Source organism: Triturus cristatus, chromosome 2_2 (genome assembly GCF_964204655.1).
Source record: "Triturus cristatus chromosome 2_2, aTriCri1.1, whole genome shotgun sequence".
Lineage (NCBI taxonomy): Eukaryota > Metazoa > Chordata > Amphibia > Caudata > Salamandridae > Triturus > Triturus cristatus.
In genome coordinates, this window is record NC_140582.1 from 1,228,743,858 (window position 1) to 1,228,766,073 (window position 22,216).

Sequence of the window (22,216 nt, forward strand, 5' to 3'; positions counted from 1 at the left end):
ACATCAGAGAGAGCAATAAAATACAATCACTTTTGTAGAGTGGAAAAAGACAAAGAAAAGTATCTTTCTAAATGTGAACAGTGGAAGCACACAAGTCAGCCAATAATAAGGAGCCCGATTCACAGCAGTAATCTGAGACAAAATCCTAAACTTACTACTTTTGGTATTCACAGAAGGCACTTACTACTTTTTGTTAAACTTACTACTTTCGGTTAAACTTACTACTTTTGGTATTCACTGAAGGCATTTAGTAGTAGTAAACTCACTTTACTACTACTACTAAATGCCTTCTGTGAATACCAAAGGTAGTCATTTTATTATTTTGTCTCAGATTAGTTCCGTGAATCAGGCCTAGAGATGGTAAAGAGGCTCTGCTCCAGGGGCGGGACAGACACAAGAAGAGAAAGGCAAGTCATTGAATAAGAAGCAAATGAGAGTGAAAAGGAAGCCAACCAATGGTAAGCAATGGGCGGGCTGTAAGCCCAATGGAAGTTTTTGTACTGTCTGTGAGATGCTGTCGCCGAACAGCTGTCTGGTAGGCGGGATCTAAAAAGGAAAACTAAACCAGTGGTCCAAGAGCCCTGAGCTCTGGCACCGAAGCGCACTCTAGTCGGATGGAAATGCACATGTGAACAGGCAAACACCACAAGTCATGGAGCAGTAGGTCTAATGGGTGAAGTGGGGGGACCGTTTGCCCAACGTGCATGCTATAGTGGGCAGAAGCAAAATGTGAATGACACTCAAACAGTCCAATGGCTGAAGAGCGTTGAACCAAAAGCCCCTCTGTATGTGATAAAGTCTGTATTTATTGTTTTTGTGATGTTTAACACAAGAGCCTGACAGGCAGCTACAAATGTCAGGCCAGACCCCAAATGTACATGGCTTTATTCTTGTTCCATCCACACAACTGACACATTAGTGACCTCTGTGGGTAGAGTGCTGGCTGACACGCAAGGCTCTCCGAGCTCTTCCATTGGTGGAGCATGTCTCGGTTCCCTCCGTATTGGAAGCAGAAATCAAGCGATGGGTCTGTGACGTGAATGAAGTTTGAAACGTCCCAGTGCTTCCGGAAGTAATTTGTTCCATGTTTATATCCGCAGGAAATCAAGAGACTGTCTCGGAACGTAAGCGAGAGCCACCTGTGCCCCGCAGAGACCCCCAGGCTGCCCTCACCAGCCAAGGACTGCAGGGCGCCCTTACCCTTGAGCTCAGGTACGTGGGCTTGGCAGAGCGTGGAGTCTCACCCTGGTGGCCATGACAGATGGGTGCACGCGTGCAGACAGTGCTTGTGGTCACACTCCCACACCTCCACGTCGAAAGGTCAAGGGTTACTTCTAAATTTATGCCCTCCTTCGAGGTCTTCCTTTGTCCCTTCCGGCTTCACAAAGTACAGTGTTGTGTAAAATAAAAGAGATTTCAAAACCTTTCAAACTTAAGACAGGGAATAAGATACATTCATATAAGCGATGACGTCACCCTGCACCAGTGACATCGAGACAGGAGGCGGGGCACAGATGCGGAAGTGCCCAGACCTCTCACTGTGCACAGATGAGGCCCCTCCCCCTGACTGACACAAGAGAATTTTCAGAGAATTAAGTTAGTGGCTGTCCTCAGAATTGAAAATCAACAGAGGCATACCTTGCTATATTTTGACAGCTCAATAATGTCACTTTCTCAGAAAAACAAAGGTTTTTTGATAAAGGGCATTAACGGGAAACAACGGAGAGATATAAAGGTACAGAAGCCCTATCGAGAAGTTGCATTTATTCCAGCTGGCAAAAAGGGATCGACTGAAGAAATATACTGCTGCTCGGAATGTATTCTTGGAAATGTAGTTATAGGTTTAATCCAGCACAGGAAACAAGTGTATACACATGTTCCAAGTGTGACTGTATCCTGGCACACTCTGACACCTCCTCCCCTTACTTCCTGTTCCTCGTCCTCCTCTGGTCTTGTGGTGTTGCCCTGTTGTGGGTGTGTTTGCTTAAAGCTGGGATGGTACTTTAAATTTCATGCGTAGATCACTTACGAGTGTATATTTATAGGTAAAGGTCTAGCGAGTCATATTTCGCTGTAGTCAGGGGTGCTTCATTGCGAGGAAGAAGCTTCAATGTGGGTGTGTTACACAGTAAATATGAGGGAAAATAAACATTTACAAGGAGATCTTTATCCAGTAAAGACGTCTCACTACAGAGAGATGTACAGTGAGACAATCAAGATATCTCACTGTAGAGAGGTGTATGATGAGACAGTCAAGATGTCTCACTGCAGAGAGGCGCATGATGAGACAATCAAGATGTCTCCCTGTAGAGAGGTGTATGATGAGACAATCAAGATGTCTCACTGTAGAGAGGTGTATGATGAGACAATCAAGATGTCTCACTGTAGAGAGGTGCACGATGAGACAATCAAGATATCTCACTGTAGAGAGGTGTATGATGAGACAATCAAGATGTCTCACTGTAGAGTGGTGTATGATGAGACAATCAAGCTGTCTCACTGAAGAGAGGTGCACAATGAGACAATCAAGATATCACACTGTAGAGAGGTGTATGATGAGACAATCAAGATGTCTCACTGTAGAGTGGTGTATGATGAGACAATCAAGCTGTCTCACTGAAGAGAGGTGCACAATGAGACAATCAAGATATCTCACTGTAGAGAGGTGTATGATGAGACAATCAAGCTGTCTCACTGAAGAGAGGTGCACAATGAGACAATCAAGATATCTCACTGTAGAGAGGTGCATGATGAGAAAATCAAGATACCTCAGTGTAGAGAGGTGCACAATGAGACAATCAAGATGTCTCACTGTAGAGTGGTGTATGATGAGACAATCAAGATATCTCACTGTAGAGAGGTGTATGATGAGACAATCAAGATGTCTCACTGTAGAGAGGTGCACGATGAGACAATCAAGATATCTCACTGTAGAGAGGTGTATGATGAGACAATCAAGATGTCTCACTGTAGAGTGGTGTATGATGAGACAATCATGATGTCTCACTGTAGAGAGGTGCACGATGAGACAATCAAGATGTCTCACTGTAGAGTGGTGTATGATGAGACAATCAAGATGTCTCACTGTAGAGAGGTGCACGATGAGACAATCAAGATATCTCTCTGTAGAGAGGTGTATGATGAGACAATCAAGATGTCTCACTGTAGAGAGGTGCACAATGAGACAATCAAAATGTCTCACTACAGAGAGATGTACGATGAGACAATCAAGATATCTCACTGTAGAGAGGTGAATGATGAGACAATCAAGATGTCTCACTGTAGAGTGGTGTATGATGAGACAATCAAGATGTCTCACTGTAGAGAGGTGCACGATTAGACAATCAAGATATCTCACTGTAGAGAGGTGTATGATGACACAATCAAGATGTCTCACTGTAGAGAGGTGCATGATGAGAAAATCAAGATGTCTCACTGTAGAGTGGTGTATGATGAGACAATCAAGCTGTCTCACTGAAGAGAGGTGCATGATGAGAAAATCAAGATACCTCAGTGTAGAGAGGTGCATGATGAGACAATCAAGATGTCTCACTGTATAGTGGTGTATGATGAGACAATCAAGCTGTCTCACTGAAGAGAGGTGCATGATGAGAAAATCAAGATGTCTCACTGTAGAGTGGTGTATGATGAGACAATCAAGCTGTCTCACTGAAGAGAGGTGCATGATGAGAAAATCAAGATGTCTTACTGTAGAGTGGTGTATGATGAGACAATCAAGCTGTCTCACTGAAGAGAGGTGCATGATGAGAAAATCAAGATACCTCAGTGCAGAGAGGTGCACAATGACACAATCAAGATGTCTCACTGTAGAGTGGTGTATGATGAGACAACCAAGATACCTCACTGTAGAGAGGTGCACAATGAGACAATCAAGATATCTCACTGTAGAGAGGTGCATGATGAGACAATCAAGATGTCTCACTGTAGAGTGGTGTATGATGAGACAATCATGATGTCTCACTGTAGAGAGGTGCACGATGAGACAATCAAGCTGTCTCACTACAGAGAGATGTACGATGAGACTATCAATATGTCTCACTGTAGAGTGGTGTATGATGATACAGTCAAGTTGTCTCTCTGCAGAGAGGTGTGTTATGAGACAATCAGGATGTCTCACTGCAGAGAGGCGCATGATGAGACTATCAAGATGTCTCACTGCAGAGGGATTTATGATGAGACCAACATGTCTCACTGCAGAGTGGTGTATGATGAGACAATCAAGATGTCTCACTGCAGAGAGATGCATAATGAGACACTCGATATCACTGCTGAGCGGCCCTTGACGAGACATCTGGGTGTGAGAAGTAGGAGACTTCCCTTCGGCTGTTCAGGTGTATGGGCTAAAGCGCTTTTAGTAATCCTGTGGCTTGACATGGCATTTCTTGGCACTGAAGCAGTCTTTGTCTGTAGTTTACCTAAGTCCTCATATGTCTGTCTCACAGTTCCTGAACAAGAGCAGGCCACGCCCCTCAATGAGCGTCACTTCCTTGGTACAGCTCTGCTAATTTGACTTCTGCTTCACTGTCTGCTCTAACTACACACAGCTGTAGCTGAGCTGCCTTAGACAGGTGCAAGATTCAGAGAAGTAGATGCACTGCTTCAGACAGGTGCAAGGATCATAGAAGCAGCTGTACTGCTTCAGACAGGTGCAAGGATCATAGAAGTAGCTGCACTGTTTCAGATAAGTGCACAATTTTGAGAAGTAGCCGTACGTTTTAGACATGTTCATGCTGCATAGAAGTAGCTGCACTGTTTCAGACAGCTGCCAAATTCAGAGAAGCATCTGTACGTTTTAGACAAGTTCATGCTGCAGAAACGCTGCTGTACTGCTTCAGACAGGTGCAAGGTTCAGAGAAGTAGCTGTACGTTTTAGACAAGCGCATGATACAGAGAAGTAGCTGCACTGCTTCAGACAGGTGCAAGATTGAGAAAAGTAGCCATACTTTTTAGACAAGTGCCTGACATAGAAAAGTAACTGTAGTGCTTCAGACAGCTGCAAGATTCATGGAGTAGCTGCTCATTTTAGACAAGTGCACGATACAGAGATGTAGCTGCACTGCTTAAGACAGGTGCAAGATTCATGGAGTAGCTGCACATTTTAGACAAGTGCATGCTACAGAGAAGTAGCTGCACTGCTTCAGACAGGTGCAAGATTGAGAAAAGTAGCCATACGTTTTAGACCAGTGCATGATACAGAGTAGTAACTACACTGCTTCAGACAGCTGCAAGATTCATGGAGTAGCTGCACATTTTAGACAAGTGCATGATGCAGAGAAGTAGCTGCACTGCTTCAGGCAGCTGAAAGACTCAGACAAGTAGCTACACATTTTAGACAAGTTCATGCTAAAGAGATGTAGCTGCACGCTTCAGACAGGTGCAAGGTTCAGAGAGGTAGCTGCACATTTTAGACAAGTTAATGCTATAGAGAAGTAGCTGCACTGCTTCAGACAGGTGCAAGGATCATAGAAGTAGCTGCACTGTTTCAGATAGGTGCACAATTTTGAGAAGTAGCCGTACGTTTTAGACATGTTCATGCTGCATAGAAGTAGCTGCACTGCTTCAGACAGCTGCCAAATTCAGAGAAGCAGCTGTACATTTTAGACAAGTTCATGCTGCGGAGACGCTGCTGTACTGCTTCAGACAGGTGCAAGGTTCAGAGAAGTAGCTGTACGTTTTAGACAAGCGCATGATACAGAGAAGTAGCTGCACTGCTTCAGACAGGTGCAAGATTGAGAAAAGTAGCCATACTTTTTAGACAAGTGCCTGACATAGAAAAGTAACTGTACTGCTTCAGACAGCTGCAAGATTCATGGAGTAGCTGCACATTTTAGACAAGTGCACGATACAGAGATGTAGCTGCACTGCTTAAGACAGGTGCAAGATTGAGAAAAGTAGCCATACGTTTTAGACCAGTGCATGATACAGAGTAGTAACTACACTGCTTCAGACAGCTGCAAGATTCATGGAGTAGCTGCACATTTTAGACAAGTGCATGATACAGAGATGTAGCTGCACTGCTTCAGACAGGTGCAAGATTGAGAAAACTAGCCATACGTTTTAGACATGTTCATGATACAGAGTAGTAAGCTTCACTGCTTCAGACAGGCGCAAGATTCATGTAGTTGCTGCACATTTTAGACAAGTGCATGATACAGAGATGTAGCTGCACTGCTTTAGACAGGTGCAAGGCTGAGAGAAGTAGCCATATGTTTTAGACAAGTGCATGATGCAGAGAAGTAGCTGCACTGCTTCAGGCAGCTGAAAGACTCAGAGAAGTAGCTACACATTTTAGACAAGTTCATGCTAAAGAGATGTAGCTGCACGCTTCAGACAGGTGCAAGGTTCAGAGAAGTAGCTGCACATTTTAGACAAGTTAATGCTATAGAGAAGTAGCTGCACTGCTTCAGACAGCTGCAAGGTTCAGAGAAGTAGCTGCACATTTTAGACAAGTTCATGCTAAAGAGATGTAGCTGCACGCTTCAGACAGGTGCAAGGTTCAGAGAAGTAGCTGCACATTTTAGACAAGTTAATGCTATAGAGAAGTAGCTGCACTGCTTCAGACAGCTGCAAGGTTCAGAGAAGTAGCTGCACATTTTAGACAAGTTCATGCTAAAGAGAAGTAGCTGCACTGCTTCAGACAGCTGCAAGGTTCAGAGAAGTAGCTGCACATTATAGACAATTTCATGCTAAAGAGAAGTAGCTGCACTGCTTCAGACAGCTGCAAGGCTGAGAGAAGTAGCTGCACATTTTAGACAAGTTAATGCTATAGAGAAGTAGCTGCACTGCTTCAGACAGCTGCAAGGTTCAGAGAAGTAGCTGCACATTTTAGACAAGTTCATGCTAAAGAGATGTAGCTGCACGCTTCAGACAGGTGCAAGGTTCAGAGAAGTAGCTGCACATTTTAGACAAGTTAATGCTATAGAGAAGTAGCTGCACTGCTTCAGACAGCTGCAAGGTTCAGAGAAGTAGCTGCACATTTTAGACAAGTTCATGCTAAAGAGAAGTAGCTGCACTGCTTCAGACAGCTGCAAGGTTGAGAGAAGTAGCTGCACATTATAGACAAGTTCATGCTAAAGAGAAGTAGCTGCACTGCTTCAGACAGCTGCAAGGCTGAGAGAAGTAGCTGCACATTTTAGACAAGTTAATGCTATAGAGAAGTAGCTGCACTGCTTCAGACAGCTGCAAGGTTCAGAGAAGTAGCTGCACATTTCAGACAAGTGCATGATGCAGAGAAGTAGCTGCACGCTTCAGACAAGTGCAAGGTTCAGAGAAGTAGCTGCACATTTCAGACAAGTGCATGATGCAGAGAAGTAGATGCACGCTTCAGACAAGTGCAAGGTTCAGTGAAGTAGCTGCACATTTTAGACAAGTTCATGCTAAAGAGAAGTGGCTGCACTGCTTCAGACAGCTGCAAGGCAGAGAGAAGTAGCTGCACATTTTAGACAAGTGCATGATGCAGAGAAGTAGCCGCACTGCTTCAGACAGCTGCAAGATTCAGAGAAGTAGCTGCACGGTTGCAGAAGTGTGCAAGATACACATAGGTAGCTGTGCTGCTTCAGACATCTGCGTAATACAGATAAGTGGCTTTCATGCATTCGCAAGATACCGAGAAGTAGCCTTGCTTTTTCAGGCATGTGCCAGACCAGACCTGGGAGCTCTTTCTTCTTTCCTAAGTGTGAGTGCGACAAGCAGGTCCAATGTACCCCATGTGCACAAAGAAGCAGAGATAGCACTTTACACCCAGGCGGTCAAAACATTATCAATTCTTTTTGCTCTTTGGTGATGATTTCTATTTAAAACTACAGCACATTAATCTTCGCAACTCTGAAATATTTGCAAACATGCTTGGCGTATTTGTGAAGACAATATGTATTTGGAAATGTTCCTTCTTGGTGTACAGCACTATAAGATGATGTTGTAGCCCTAGGGCAAAGGCGCTAAATTGATCCAAATGACAGTGAAAGACCTGTGCATTAATGGCCGGTGTGCGGGGCCGCCACATCATCTTCCTGATTCCGGCCCCATCTTTGTGAGGGTAAGCCAAGATGTCTGCACACCTGTTCCTGAAGCCGGCCCCGTCTTTGAGAGGGTAAGCCAAGGTGTCTGCACATCTTTTCATGATGCCGGCACCATCTTCGTGAGGGTATGCCAAGGTGCCTTTTCATCTTTTCATGATGCCGGTGCCATCTTTGTGAGGGTAAGCCAAAATATTGTTTCCTGATGCCGGCGCCATCTTTGTGAGGGTAAGCCTGGCTGTCTGCACACCTTTTCCTGAAGCCGGCGCCGTCTTTGTGAGGGTAAGCCTGGCTGTCCGCACACCTTTCCCTGATGCCGGCCCCGTCTTTGTGAGGGTAAGCCTGGGTGTCAACACACCTATTCCTGAAGCCGGCCCCGTCTTTGTGAGGGTAAGCCTGGCTGTCCGCACACCTTTCCCGGGGAACAACCTTTACAACGCAACTTTTACAACGCACTACCATTACAACGCATTTTTTACAACGCATAATCCATTACAACGCATGACATTACAACGCATGACACTACAACGCATTTTTAAAAACTACCTTTACAACGCATTCCATTACAACGCATACTACCATTACAACGCATACCATTACAACGCATAATATTACACTATACTATCCAACACTTACCCTACTGATGCACCCCCTGGAGTTAGAATAGTAATTTTTACCCCTACACTATCCAACACTTACCCTACTGTTGCACCCCCTGGAGTTAGAATAGTAATTTTTACCCCTACACTATCCAACACTTACCCTACTGTTGCACCCCCTGGAGTTAGAATAGTAATTTTTACCCCTGCACTATCCAACACTTACCCTACTGTTGCACCCCCTGGAGTTAGAATAGTAATTTTTACCCCTACACTATCCAACATTTACCCTACTGTTGCACCCCCTGGAGTCAGAATAGTAATTTTTACCCCTATACTATCCAACACTTACCCTACTGATGCACCCCCTGGAGTTAGAATAGTAATTTTTACCCCTATACTATCCAACACTTACCCTACTGATGCACCCCCTGGAGTTAGAATAGTAATTTTTACCCCTATACTATCCAACACTTACCCTACTGATGCACCCCCTGGAGTTAGAATAGTAATTTTTACCCCTATACTATCCAACACTTACCCTACTGATGCACCCCCTGGAGTTAGAATAGTAATTTTTACCCCTATACTATCCAACACTTACCCTACTGATGCACCCCCTGGAGTTAGAATAGTAATTTTTACCCCTATACTATCTAATACTTACCTTAAATGTAATTTAATATTATGCGTTGTAATGGTATGCGTTGTAAAGGTAATATGCGTTGTAATGGTAATGCGTTGTAAAGGTATTTTTTAAAAATGCGTTGTAGTGTCCTGCGTTGTAATGTCATGCGTTGTAATGGATTATGCGTTGTAAAAAATGCGTTGTAAGTGCATGCGTTGTAAAAGTGTGCGTTGTAACGTCATACATCCACCTTTCCCTGATGCCGGCCCCGTCTTTGTGAGGGTAAGCCAAGGTGTCTGCACATCTTTTCATGATGCCGGCACCATCTTCGTGAGGGTAAGCCAAGGTGCCTTTTCATCTTTTCATGATGCTGGCGCCATCTTTGTGAGGGTAACCCAAAATATTGTTTCCTGATGCCGGCGCCATCTTTGTGAGGGTAAGCCAAGGTATCTTTTCATGATGACGGCACCACCTTCATGAGAGTAAACCAAGGTGCCTTTTCATCTTTTCATGATCCCGGCGCCATCTTTGTGAGGGTAAGCCAAGGTATATTTTCCTGCTGCCGGCGCCATCTTTGTGAGGGTAAGCCAAGATATCGTTTCCTGATGCCGGCGCCATCTTTGTGAGGGTAAGCCAAGGTGTCCTTTCATCTTTTCCTGATGCCGGCAACCATCTTTGTGAGGGAAGGAACACACTCTCAATTTCTCACTTGGAGTCCCCCTCGCCCTCCTCCTGTGAATACCTTTGTCCCAGCGTCTCTAGTAATAACCTGCCGATTTGCAAACTTCACACTTTTTATCTCCCCCGGGAGACTATCTCCCCTTTGTCGAGCAACTAATGGAAGTCATCTCTGGCAATGTCGACTCAGCCATGCCCCAAATCTTCCTTGGTGACTTCAACCTTCACTGGTCAAACAGCAATCAGTGGTAGGTCCAAACCACTCGGATTTCGGAGTCATTCCACCTTCTTGCGATGATCTTGCTGCTTTCTTCAATGAGAAGTCAAGACTCATCGCCATTGAACTCGCCTCTAAGAAGGATCTACTGCCATCCCTTGACCTCTTAGATAAGTGCAAACCAATCAGTCTAATCACTTAGAACAATGCGACATGGGGCATCTTTACCCCATTCAGTGAAAAAGACTCTACAAGATTCTTCAGAACATCAATCCATCTAAACACTTCAGTGACCTGCTGCCCCCGGCCATCTTCAAAGAAATTATGAATGTACTCATCCCCACCTGGACAAAGATTGTATACACCTCTCGATCACAAGGCACGATCCCAGACTGCATAAAAGCAGCGCAGGTATCTCTCATACTAAAAAAGCCAGATGCAGATAAAACTGACCTCAATAATTTCTGCCCTATCTCCAATATCCCTACACTAGCAAAACTATTGGAAAAATGCGTACAATCCCAACTCTGTGCTCACATAGAGAATTTCCAGCTACTAGACCAGCATCAGTCCGGCTTTCGGAAGGGGCACAGTATCGAATCGGCTCTCACGCACGTTATGGATGACATTTTAAAAATGCTCGACCTAAATGATTCCTGCCTCCTAATCCTCCTTGACCTTTCCTCCGCATTAGACACGGTTAATCACGACAACCTCCTATCCATTCTGAAGAACAGGATGGGCTTCTCGGGTCGGGTGTTACAATGGTTCTCGTCCTTTCTTCACCATAGATCACAAAGAGTCAAGGCAAACGACTCCCTCTCCCAGCCCTCTCCAGTACTCATGGGTGTCCCCCAAGTGTCCACCCTATCTCCAATCCTCTTCAACCTTTTCTTGGAGCCTCTAGCGAAATCACTAAATTCCACGAACATTCTCTACCATATGTATGCGAACGACACACAACTTTATTTGAAAATCTCATCCGCGGACAACATCATCTCACTCAACACTACCCTTCAGGCCACACAAAATTGGTTAACTGAGAACCATCTACTGCTCAACACTTCCAAAACTGAATTCCTTCTCATCTCTCCCAAAACCACATCCCCAAGCTTGAACTCTGGCTGAGTCACCTCACGGCCTTCAACTGCACCCCCCCCTCATCAATCTCTCGGAATCACCCTGGACAAGCACCTGCATATGAAAAATCATATCAGCAATGTGTGTAAGGGAGCAAACCACTAGATGAGGACCTTGAAAAACATCAAACCATTCCTGCAACAAAAGGGTTTCAAGCAGGTGGTCCAAGCACTGGTCTTGCCAAGGCTAGAGTACGGCAGTGCTACGCTCTGTGGCCTTCCCAAATACAACCTGGCACCACTAAGAGCATCACTGAATGCTGTGGCCAGACTGCTCACAGGTACCAAACGAAATGAGCACATATCCCCAGTCCTACAATCTCTCAGCTGGATACCCTACGAAGCTCAAATTCAGTTAAAGATTGTCGTTCTGACGCACAAAGCCCTGCATTGCAAAACTCCCAGGTACCTAGCTCAAAAGCTTGAATTATCCTGCGGTGGGAGAGCCTCAAGAAGCGCTATCACTCTCCTCCTGAAACCACCCATCCTTAGCAAAAAGAGAACCACTCTCCGAGCCTTCTCTGGCGCTGCCCCAAGGATATGGAACTCTCTTCCACCGGAAGTACGTAGAATCTCCTCAACGACTGCTTTCAAACTGGAAGCCAAAAGATTCTTAATTAACAAAATTTTTACCTTATCTTATCAGATCAACCAAAAGGACCTTCATCCGGCACAAGATCACCGCCAACTCCAGCAACTCGAAGGAACTATTCAGCATCGTCCAAGAGTTCACCAAACCCCCCAGCGAAGTCACAGATGTCACCCTCTCCCAGGACCTCTGCAACAAGCTCAGTGCCTACTTCTATCTGAAAATCAAGTTCCTCTACAACAACTTCAATGAACTAACACCAGATGGCAAAACCACGCACCCACCCCAGCTACGCCAGTCAACCCACCATCTCCGCCTGGATGCCAGCCACCACAGAATACACCGAATCAACCATGAAAGGCATCCACTCAGGAACACCCACAGAACCCTGGCCTCCAACCATCTTCCACAGAGCCGCCATCGCACTAGAACTACAACGCACCATCAACACCTCATTCAAAACCAGCATCTTTCCCGATGACTGGAAGCGGGCCGAAGTCAAGCCCCTTCTCAAAAAACCCTTCGGACTTCAAGAACTACAGACACATCTCCCTCCTCCCCTTCATGGCCAAAGTCACAGAGAAGACCTTCAACGCCCAACTAACGAAATTCATCGAAGAGAACTCCATCCTCGACCCATCCCAATCCGGATTCCACAGCAACAACAGCACCGAGACCTCCCTACTTGCTGCCACAGATGACATCCGCACCTTCCTCGACTAAGGCCACACCATGGCCCTGATCCTCCTTGACCTCTCCGCAGCTTTCGTCACTATCTCCCACCGCACTCTCGCCGCCAGACTCCACAACGCCGCCATACAGGGAACCAACCTCGAATTGCTCCGGTCCTTCCTCAACGGCTGAACACAAAGAGTCAGACTGCCACCCTTCCTCTCCGAACACATAGAGATCAACTGCGGAATGCCCCAAGGATCATCGCTCAGCCCGATGCTCTTCAACATCTATATGGCCCCCTTAGCCGCCATCGTCAGACAGCACAGACTCAACATAGTCTCCTACGCCAACGTCACCCAGCACATCCTCTCCCTCACCAAGGATCCCGTCACCACCTGACTCAGCTTCCAGAATGGAATGAAGGATGTTGCATCCTGGATGAGCAGCCACTGCCTGAAGCTCAACTCGGAAAAGACAGAGGTCTTCATCCTTGGACCCTCTCCCACCGCATGGCACAACACCTGGTGGCCCACTGCCCTCAGCAGCCCGCCCACCCCCACAGACCACGCCCAGAACCTCAGCATTGAACTCGACTCCTCCCTCTCCATGACCCGACAGGTCAACGCCTTTGCCTCCACCTGCTTCAACACCACGAATCAAGAAAGACCGTCACCCACGCTCTCATAACCAGCAGACTGGACTACGGAAAAACCCTCTATGCCGGAATCAACAAGTCGCTGCTCCACAAACTCCAGACCATATGGAACACTGCAGCCAAACTGGTCCTTGGCATCCCTCGATAAGAACACATCTCCCAACACCTGCGAGACCTCCACTGGCTTCCCATCGAGAAGAGAGTAACCTTCAAGATACTCACCTACGCCTACAAATGCCTCCACAACACCGGACCCCAATACCTCAACAAAAGAATATCCTTCCACGTACCCAAGAGGAACCTCTGATCTGCCGACCTCGCGCTCGCCAAAACCCTGCGCATCCACAGAGCCAGAACAGATGGCAGAGCCTTCTCCTACACTGCAGCCAAGACCTGGAACGAGCTCCCAGTCGACATCAGATGTGCCCCCTCTCTGCACATCTTCGACTGACCGGAGCTGCTCACCCTCACCCCGCCACCAAACCCCCCAGCGCCTTGTGACCCTCACGGGTGAGTAGTGCGCTTAACAGTTCCCTGATTGATTGATTGATAGGTATCGACACCTCTTTTCCTTAAGCTGGGTGCCAACTTTGATGCTAAAAAGTATCCTTTTGCAGCACCGAGAAATCAGCACTCATCGTCAGCAAGAGGGGGTTTTGCCAGCAATATGGGCTGATGGTGATGCTTGCTCTATGTTGTTCGAGATTTAGGGGCATATGTATGAAAAAGCCGTTTTGTGAGTCCTTAATAGCGATTTTTAGTGAATCGCTATTAAGGACTCGCAAAATGCTATGTATGTAGGAATCGCAATAATAATTGCGATTCCTACATATTCCTTAACTGCAAATCGCAAATTGCAATTCGCAATTAAGGAATACCTTCCCATTCATTCCTATGGGCTTAGAGGCCCATAGGAAGGAATGGGAAGACATTCGCAATTTGCGAGTACCCATAAGGTACTCGCAAATTGCGAATGCAATTTCAAGGGTGTCAAAAGGACACCCTGTAGCATCCCTGAAATATGTATGTGTGCACATTTGGCGCACATAAGGCTCTTTGAAAAATGCAAAAAAGTGCATTTTTCAAAGAAATCGCAAATTACCACCAACCTGAAGTTGGTGGTAATTTGCGATTTCTTAAGCCAAAATCGCACAACTTGTGTGCTTCCTACATTGCATTTAAGGAATCGCAATTTGCGATTCCTTAAATGCAATCGCAAAATAGGGAATCACAAATTTTGAGATTCTCTATTTTGCTATGGCCTTTTGGGATGATACATCCCAAAAGGCCTTTTCCCGTTCGCAAACGGGCCGATTCTGAGAATCGGCCAGTTTGCGAACGGGAAAAGGGCGTGATACATATGCCCCTTAACCCTGCTAGGTGAGCTATACTGTAGTTAGTTCTAGAGGACATACGCTGGTTTCTTAAAAGTGATGTTGTGTTAAAGCTTAAGTCAGGAGTGAGTTAGATCTGGAGATGCAAAGGCTGAACGGGTTGAGTAAGGTGTGTATCTGTAGGATCCACAGCCACAGACTCTGCTACCCTCAACCCTGGGCTCTTTAATTCAGTACCAGTCTGAGAGTTGAAGTTTAAAGATCTTCAGATATGAGTGCTACACAATGACAGCTTTGGCTCATGGTCAGTTTTATTAGGTCGGACACTCGCTCAGTCTCCACTCATTCATTTTTCTCCATCAGGGTCTTCTGTGAACGGCTTTGGTGGTCGGATCAAGAGTGCAAACAAACCTCCTCCACTGCCCAAGAAGATCAGCCTTTCCCTGTACGAGACCTTCAGCGAGCAGGGTCCGCAGGCACCGAAAGAGACCTCCCCGGAACAGGTAGGGTCCTTGAATCCGTGCTTCAATCTTCAGTCCCTAAATCATGGTGCTCCGGGCAGTTCAAGCGACCAGAGTCAGTAGAGGCATTTCAGGCTGCCAGGATCCAGCCGGTAAATTTCACTGAGTGGCGTTTGACTGAAAACAGGGGGGCAGATTTACAAACCCCCTGCGCCACCAGCACATCACTTTACTGGTGGCGCATCTCACTTCTCCATATTTACAAGGAGAGGAAAAGCCACCCTGCGTGACTTTTCCTCTCCTTGTAAATATGGCCCCTTCACACGCAGCACTTTGCGTGGAAGGGGCGTTCCATGGGTGTTGCTGTGGGTGTTCCCACGCAACACCCATGGAACGAGGCACATTTCCAGATTTACGAGGAATTGTGAATCTGGAAATACGTGCAAGGCGCAACGAGGAGAAATGTTTTCATTTCTCCTCGTGTTTTCTTCTTTCAAAGCGTGCTGCATTCTACAGCACGCATTGAACGAGGAAAATGCCTGTAGTGATTGTTTTTGTGCAGGAAGGTGCACCTTCCTGCACAAAAACAATCTCCCCATGACGCAGGCATCCTTGCACCATGGTGCAAGGGTGCCTGCGCCGGCGCATGGCAGCAGTGCGTGCGCCATTGCAGGGGAGAGCACATGAATGCGACATATTATTGTAAATATGTTGCATTCCTGTGCTTCGGAAGTGCCGCAGCATGGCGCAGCCAAAGGGCTTGCGTTGCCACGCTGAGGCACTTCCTTGTAGATCTGCCCCAGGGTGTTTAGTGCCTGTGCCCAGCTGCAGTGAGTCAGGATTGGTTAGTTACTCGCCCATTGCATGTACAGAATGTACTCAGTATATATTATACTCACGATGCTGGTATATTGTAGTGGGACGGAGTAAAGTGCACCGACTCTATCTGAGCCAGTACATTCCTTGAGACATGGAGCCTAATTTAGAGTTCTGTGGTAACGGAAAATCATCTGATTTGTGCAGGAAATGCTAAATCTAGAGGCCGATGGGCCAGATGCACGACTGCTTTTAGCGGTTGCAAAGGGGCATTCGGCCCATTTGCGACCGTTAAAAGTGTTCTAGCATGAACCAAACCTATTTTGCGAGTCTGTAACCTGTTACCGACTCACAAAATAGGTTTTGTGAGTCGCTATAAGGAAGGGGCGTGTTGTGGGCTTCCCTTCCTAATAACAAGTCGCAGGGGGATGTACGATTTTTTTGTGACTGCAAATGCTATCGCAAAACAATCGCGTCCACCACCAATTTCAAGCAGGTGGTAATCCAGTCGCAAATAGGAGGAGGTACCCAGGGGATTCTGCAACAAAAATGTTTTTGAAGAGCAGCCAGTGGTCCCAGTGACCACTGCCTGCTCTTAAAAAAGGAAACTGAAACGTTTCATTTTTAAATGCAGCCCGTTTTCCTATAAGGCAAACGGGCTGCATTTAAAAAAATAACTGCTTTATTGAAAAAGCCGTCACAGACATAGTGGTCTGCTGACCCCAGCAGGCCACCATCCATGTGAGTGCCGGTCATTCCCCATGGGTCGCAAAATGCAACCTGCCTCATGAAAATAATGAGGTAGGTTCTTTGCGACCCATTTGGAAATCATAATCAGTGTCTCAGACACTGTTGTACATCATAGTTTGCGACTCGCAATTTGCGACTCGCAACAAATGCAAATTGCACGTCGCAAACTTTGAGGGTGGTACATCTGGACCAATATCCCCATTAGTATGGCAGAGAAGATTCTGGCTTTAGCACATTCTCCAGTACGTCCAGTACCACCCAACTCAAGCTCAGGCCCCAGAGTGTTTACTCTGAAGAATGACCCTCATCACTGGGACAACATGGCTGCCACCTCTGCCAAAGGAAGCAGAGCTGAACGCTGAAGTACATACAAGAGCCTATTCTTGGGGTACATTGGGAGAAGAGGTCTAACAATAATAGGGAGACCCCAGACGTAGACGAGGCCTAGAACTTCTGATCCAGGGACCATCCAATATCAAGAGGTTACTGCATGTCTTCTTATCTTATCTCATCTCATCTTGAGTCTCAGTTATGAGATCTTGCGGAACAATGAGATATGAGATGGTAAGAGCAGCCCCCCATCTGCATGTTCTACTCTGGGTCCTCCGACCGCAGTGTCATTTTTGGAAAGGCAGCAGTGGACACGTCTTACCTGGACCACCAGTGAACATGTCCTTCAGTTTGGCTGAGCAGCAGGTCCAACTCGAACCCAACCGCCTGCCACGTTAGAGCAAAAATGATGTACACACGACTCACCATATACCTTTGTTTTACTCTAGGATTCATCTCCAAGCACCCCCAACTCCAACAAACCCCTCAAGTCTCCACCAGCTCCGCCTCCGAAAATGAAGCGCCCATCCCAGCCGTAACCCTGCATCCTCCAGTGGGCACCACTGTTGTCTCTACGTCGCCAGCTGTACTATACTGCGTACTCTGTCCTGGGACTTTCACAAGTGCCAGTCTAGCAAGTCATTTAGACCAGTGCAACCAGTGTGTGGCACCATTCACAGCACCGCAACCTCGGTTTTAAGCAATCAAGTGTTGTAGTCTTTTTAAAATGATTCACTCAGCGGCAACCCATGTTAATGGCTTCAACCTGTGAATCAAAATAATGTACATCAATGTAATGTTTTAATTAGTTTGCAGCACTTTTACCTGTGTTTTTGATGAAGTGCACTTTTTAAGTAATTGATTGTACTGTAACCTGTGCGCTAAGTAGTTTAAAGCACTTAAACCTCTGCTTCAGACATTTTATCGCAGTGTAGCGCCTCTGTTACCTAATGTGAGGTATTGTAACCTCCCTGTTAATTAGTTTACAGCAGTTCAACCTGTCTGATAGCATTCTAGCCTCTTTGTTACTTAATTTAGAGCACTATAACCTCCGTGACCTCTGTTTCAAGTAACAAAGAGCACTGTGACCTTTGTGTCGAGCAACAAAGATCACTGTGACCTTTGTGTCGAGTAACAAAGAGCACTGTGACCTCTGTGTCGAGTAACAAAGAGCACTGTGACCTCTGAGTCAAGTAACAAAGAGCACTGTGACCTCTGACTCGAGTAACAAAGAGCACTGTGACCTCTGTTTAGAGTAGCAAAGAGCACTGTGACCTCTGTGTCGAGTAATAAAGAGCACTGTGACCTCTGTGTTGAGTAACAAAGAGTACTGTGACCTCTGAGTCGAGTAACAAAGAGCCCTGTGACCTCTGTTTAGAGTAGCAAAGAGCACTGTGACCTCTGTGTCGAGTAATAAAGAGCACTGTGACCTCTGTGTTGAGTAACAAAGAGTACTATGACCTCTGAGTCGAGTAACAAAGAGCACTGTGACCTCTGTGTCGAGTAACAAAGAGCACTGTGACCTCTGTGTCGAGTAACAAAGAGCACTGTGACTTCTGAGTCGAGTAACAAAGAGCACTGTGACCTCTGTTTCGAGTAGCAAAGAGCACTGTGACCTCTGTGTCGAGTAATAGAGAGCACTGTGACCTCTGTGTCGAGTAACAAAGAGCACTGTGACCTCTGTGTCGAGTAACAAAGAGTACTATGACCTCTGTGTCGAGTAACAAAGAGCACTGTGACCTCTGTGTCGAGTAACAAAGAGCACTGTGACCCCTGAGTCAAGTAACAAAGAGCACTGTGACCTCTGAGTCGAGTAACAAAGAGCACTGTGACCTCTGTTTCGAGTAGCAAAGATCATTGTGACCTCTGTTTCGAGTAACAAAGAGCACTGTGACCTCTGTGTCGAGTAACAAAGAGCACTGTGACCTCTGTTTGGAGTAGCAAAGAGCACTGTGACCTCTGTGTCGAGTAATAAAGAGCACTGTGACCTCTGTGTCGAGTAATAAAGAGCACTGTGACCTCTGTGTCGAGTAACAAAGAGCACCGTGACCTTTGTGTCAAGTAACAAAGAGCACTGCGACCTCTGTGTCAAGTAATTATTACTACTGCTACCTCTGAGTAAAATACTATACAAAGGGCACTGGAATTATGAGGTTTTGTGGCAACAGGGTTTTCCGTATAATTATGAACTTGCATCATTTGTCACAGAATCCATAATCTGCAGATTTTAACCAAAAAAAGCTATTTCTATCTCGCACTGATCAGTGGTAACTAAAAATACAGCGACACATGTTGCGGCGCAGGGGAAGCTCTCCGCGGAGTATGACTGCTTGCCTTTTCAGTACATATTGCTGTATTTGTGTGTCACACTGGTACTAATGAGGTGCAACCTTTGCCCTGATGTTGTTAATGTGTAAAAATTACAAAATAATAAGGTGATAGTATTACAAAATGTACTGCATTATGGTGCATACCTTTTCTCGCCGCATAATTGTACCACTGTACCAGTAGACCTTCTGCTGCCAATGCTTCATGCCACATAATGCATGCCTTGTCTGATCATACCGCTGTGAACTGGTACAGGTAGATTTTCCAGGTGTAAATTTTCTGTTCCCTGATTTCTGTTTCTGTTTTACCACATCTGTAGCTTTGTGGGGCCTTTGTTATCCCATGATCAGTGAACCGCCTGTGACCTATCAGGGCTTGATTCTGTCTCGTGGATGTATTTTTCTCCATCTTGCCACTGTCCTGTGTGCCAGTCGCACCTGTGCTGTTCACACCTGCTCATACCAGCTCACAACAATAACATGCTGGAAGGATGAGGGAGACAAGGCACCCGTGGACTTCGTCACCCCCCCAACGCCATGAGGAGTGGGGGTTAATTGTGCTGGTGAAATGTTGCCAGCTGGGTGCAGTGGTTGTACAGGTAGAAAAGATCTCTGTAGCTTCAACTGAATAAATCGATTAAAATACAACCATGGCTGCTCTGAGTTGTATTTCAAATTCCCTCTTTGTGCTGTAAAGTATTCAATCTATCCATATCTTTCGTGTTTCCCAGAAGGACAAGAGAGATTCAGTTTTTTTAATAAACAATCTTATTGATGAACAACAACCTTCCAGACATTACAGAATCAGCAGTGGCAAAGCAAGAATCAGTTTGAATTGGCAGTACATCAATTATACAGAATGAGAGGATACTTAACACCTTGCTTAGTGCTGTATTGAGTCTTCTTTGGCGGTGGATAACATCTGAACAGTTTACAGAAACCCCTGGAAATATGTGTGAACCCTCCACGTCGCAGAGCTCCAACGGCGTACACCCGGTGGGACAGGTGTTCCTATCCCATCCTGTAGAGCCAGTAGTGTCCGCCTCTCCCTCCTCAACTCCACCGTAGGAGAGATGCATATATCGCCCCTATAAAGAGAGATTCAGTTTTAAGCAAATTAATTTCTGTAACATCACCATCGTATACATATGTGTGTATTTTATGTAGGACATGTATGTTTTTGAAAGCTTCCCAGACTTCAAATGTCAACTCAAGCAGAAGGATCCCTAGTATAGAATACTTGCCTCCACTCACAACCATGTGAAAGGAAGGCACAAAACCTGGTCCCTCAGTCCCTTCGCGCCCTTCGTCTGCACCCCAGTTGTTGGACCTGGCCTTCTCTGCAGGGTCACCCCAGATTGTTTCCTTCCTTTGCTGAACCCATGTTTTGTTGGCTTTTAGGACTCTCCGCACTTTTCCCTGCTAACCAGTAGTAAACTGCTGATGCCCGCCCTAGAAAACATAGTAATATTGGCCTAAACCTGATTGCAGTATTTAATTTACTTGTAATTCCCTAGTAACTGGTACTACATGTACCCAGGGCCTGTAAATGTAACGCTACTAGTGGGCCTACAGCACTCAGTGTGCCATCCACACAAGCAGCCCTGCAAAACACATCTCAGACCTGCCACTGCAGCCTGTAGTACGGTTTTAAACTGCCATCTCGACTTGGCAAAATAAACCTTTTGCCGGGTCTAAACCTTCCTTTTTTAGGTCGAGCCTAGCGCAGCGCCCATGCGCTGTCTAGGAAAATTACCTCTTTTAATCACTATGGACTTTTCACACGCTCGTGCATGTGGTTTTTTTTTTAGCATTTTTTCTATTGGGCTTTGCATGCGTCTTTCTAAAAAGACAGCACGCATTTGGGCAAAGGCGGGTGCATGTCCCATCTTTCCCAGGAAATGTATCCGCCCACGGCCTACGGCTTGCGGTTACGAGCAGGGGCACCATCTGTTCGGGGTAATGTGTTTTTAATTAGCGCGTTCGCCGCGCTGCTGTGCTCACTCGCCCCCGCTTCTCCCTCGCGCCAGGGTCAGAAGGGTCTAAATAAGAAAGGCGTGTATGATCACAAAATGTGATCAGGCTTCTATCCTTAATTTCAGTTGTAATACCCTCCCGAAGGATATCCAAATGTAATTTTCTCCACACACAGAGACCGTTGATGTGTTCCTAATACCCTGTGGAGGTCGATCCCTGTTGGAGTGTACAAGTTCCTATCAAATCGTTGCCACATACGGGTTCTCATTGTGAATTATAGTTGTCAACATAAGTTGCAGTGTTTAGTATTTCTATGCCAAACGTTTCCCTTCATTAAAGTTCAAGCGACTGTGGGCCGGTCACCCGATCCGGTAACTAGTCATCCAAGGCACACGAAGGCGGTGTCATAGACCAGTTACCGGATCAGGTGACCGGCCCATAGACGTTTGAACTTCAATGAAGGGAAACAATTGGCATAGATATACCAAACACTGCAACCTATGTTGACAACTATAAAACGCAAAGAGAACCCTTACGTGGCAACGATTTTATAGGAACTTGTACACCCGGACAGGGATCGACAGCCACAGGGTATTAGGAACACATCAACGGTCTCTGTGCTTGGAGACAACGACATTTGAATATCCTTCGGGACGGAATTACAACCGAAACTAAGGGCCTTAATCATAGGAGTATAGCCCCGAAGAAGTCACTGTTCTCTGCTCAAAGCAGTCCAGAAGGATCAAGAATGTCTGAGTTTGCTGCAGAGTGTAGAGAGCAAGCAGACTTTTTATTCGACATTTCTTTTTATTCAGTCAGGGTCTTGAATATCCGAAGATGGGGAGACTTTCAGGCAAAGTTGTGTATCATCTGCATATTGGTGAATCCTGGGTCTGTTATATGTAGGTAGAGCACAGAGCGGCTCAGTGCAAAGGTTCAGGATGCCAGGACACAGTATGGAGCCCTGGGGGACTCCACATGTGTTTGGGATCTTTTGTGACCCGG

General features: G+C 46.1%; 1 protein-coding gene across 1 annotated transcript in view; it reads left to right on the plus strand.

The window, feature by feature from the left end:
• Positions 1-19,882, plus strand: part of LOC146863455 (dedicator of cytokinesis protein 2-like) — a 2,657,619-nt gene extending 2,637,737 nt beyond the window's left edge. The window contains exons 51-53 of the mRNA XM_085642885.1: positions 1,101-1,212; positions 14,914-15,053; positions 17,357-19,882. Of these exons, the coding sequence (XP_085499011.1) occupies positions 1,101-1,212; positions 14,914-15,053; positions 17,357-17,446 (342 nt within the window). The 3' untranslated portion in view covers positions 17,447-19,882. The remainder of the gene's footprint in view (positions 1-1,100; positions 1,213-14,913; positions 15,054-17,356) is intronic.
• The last annotated feature ends 2,334 nt before the right edge of the window (positions 19,883-22,216 follow it).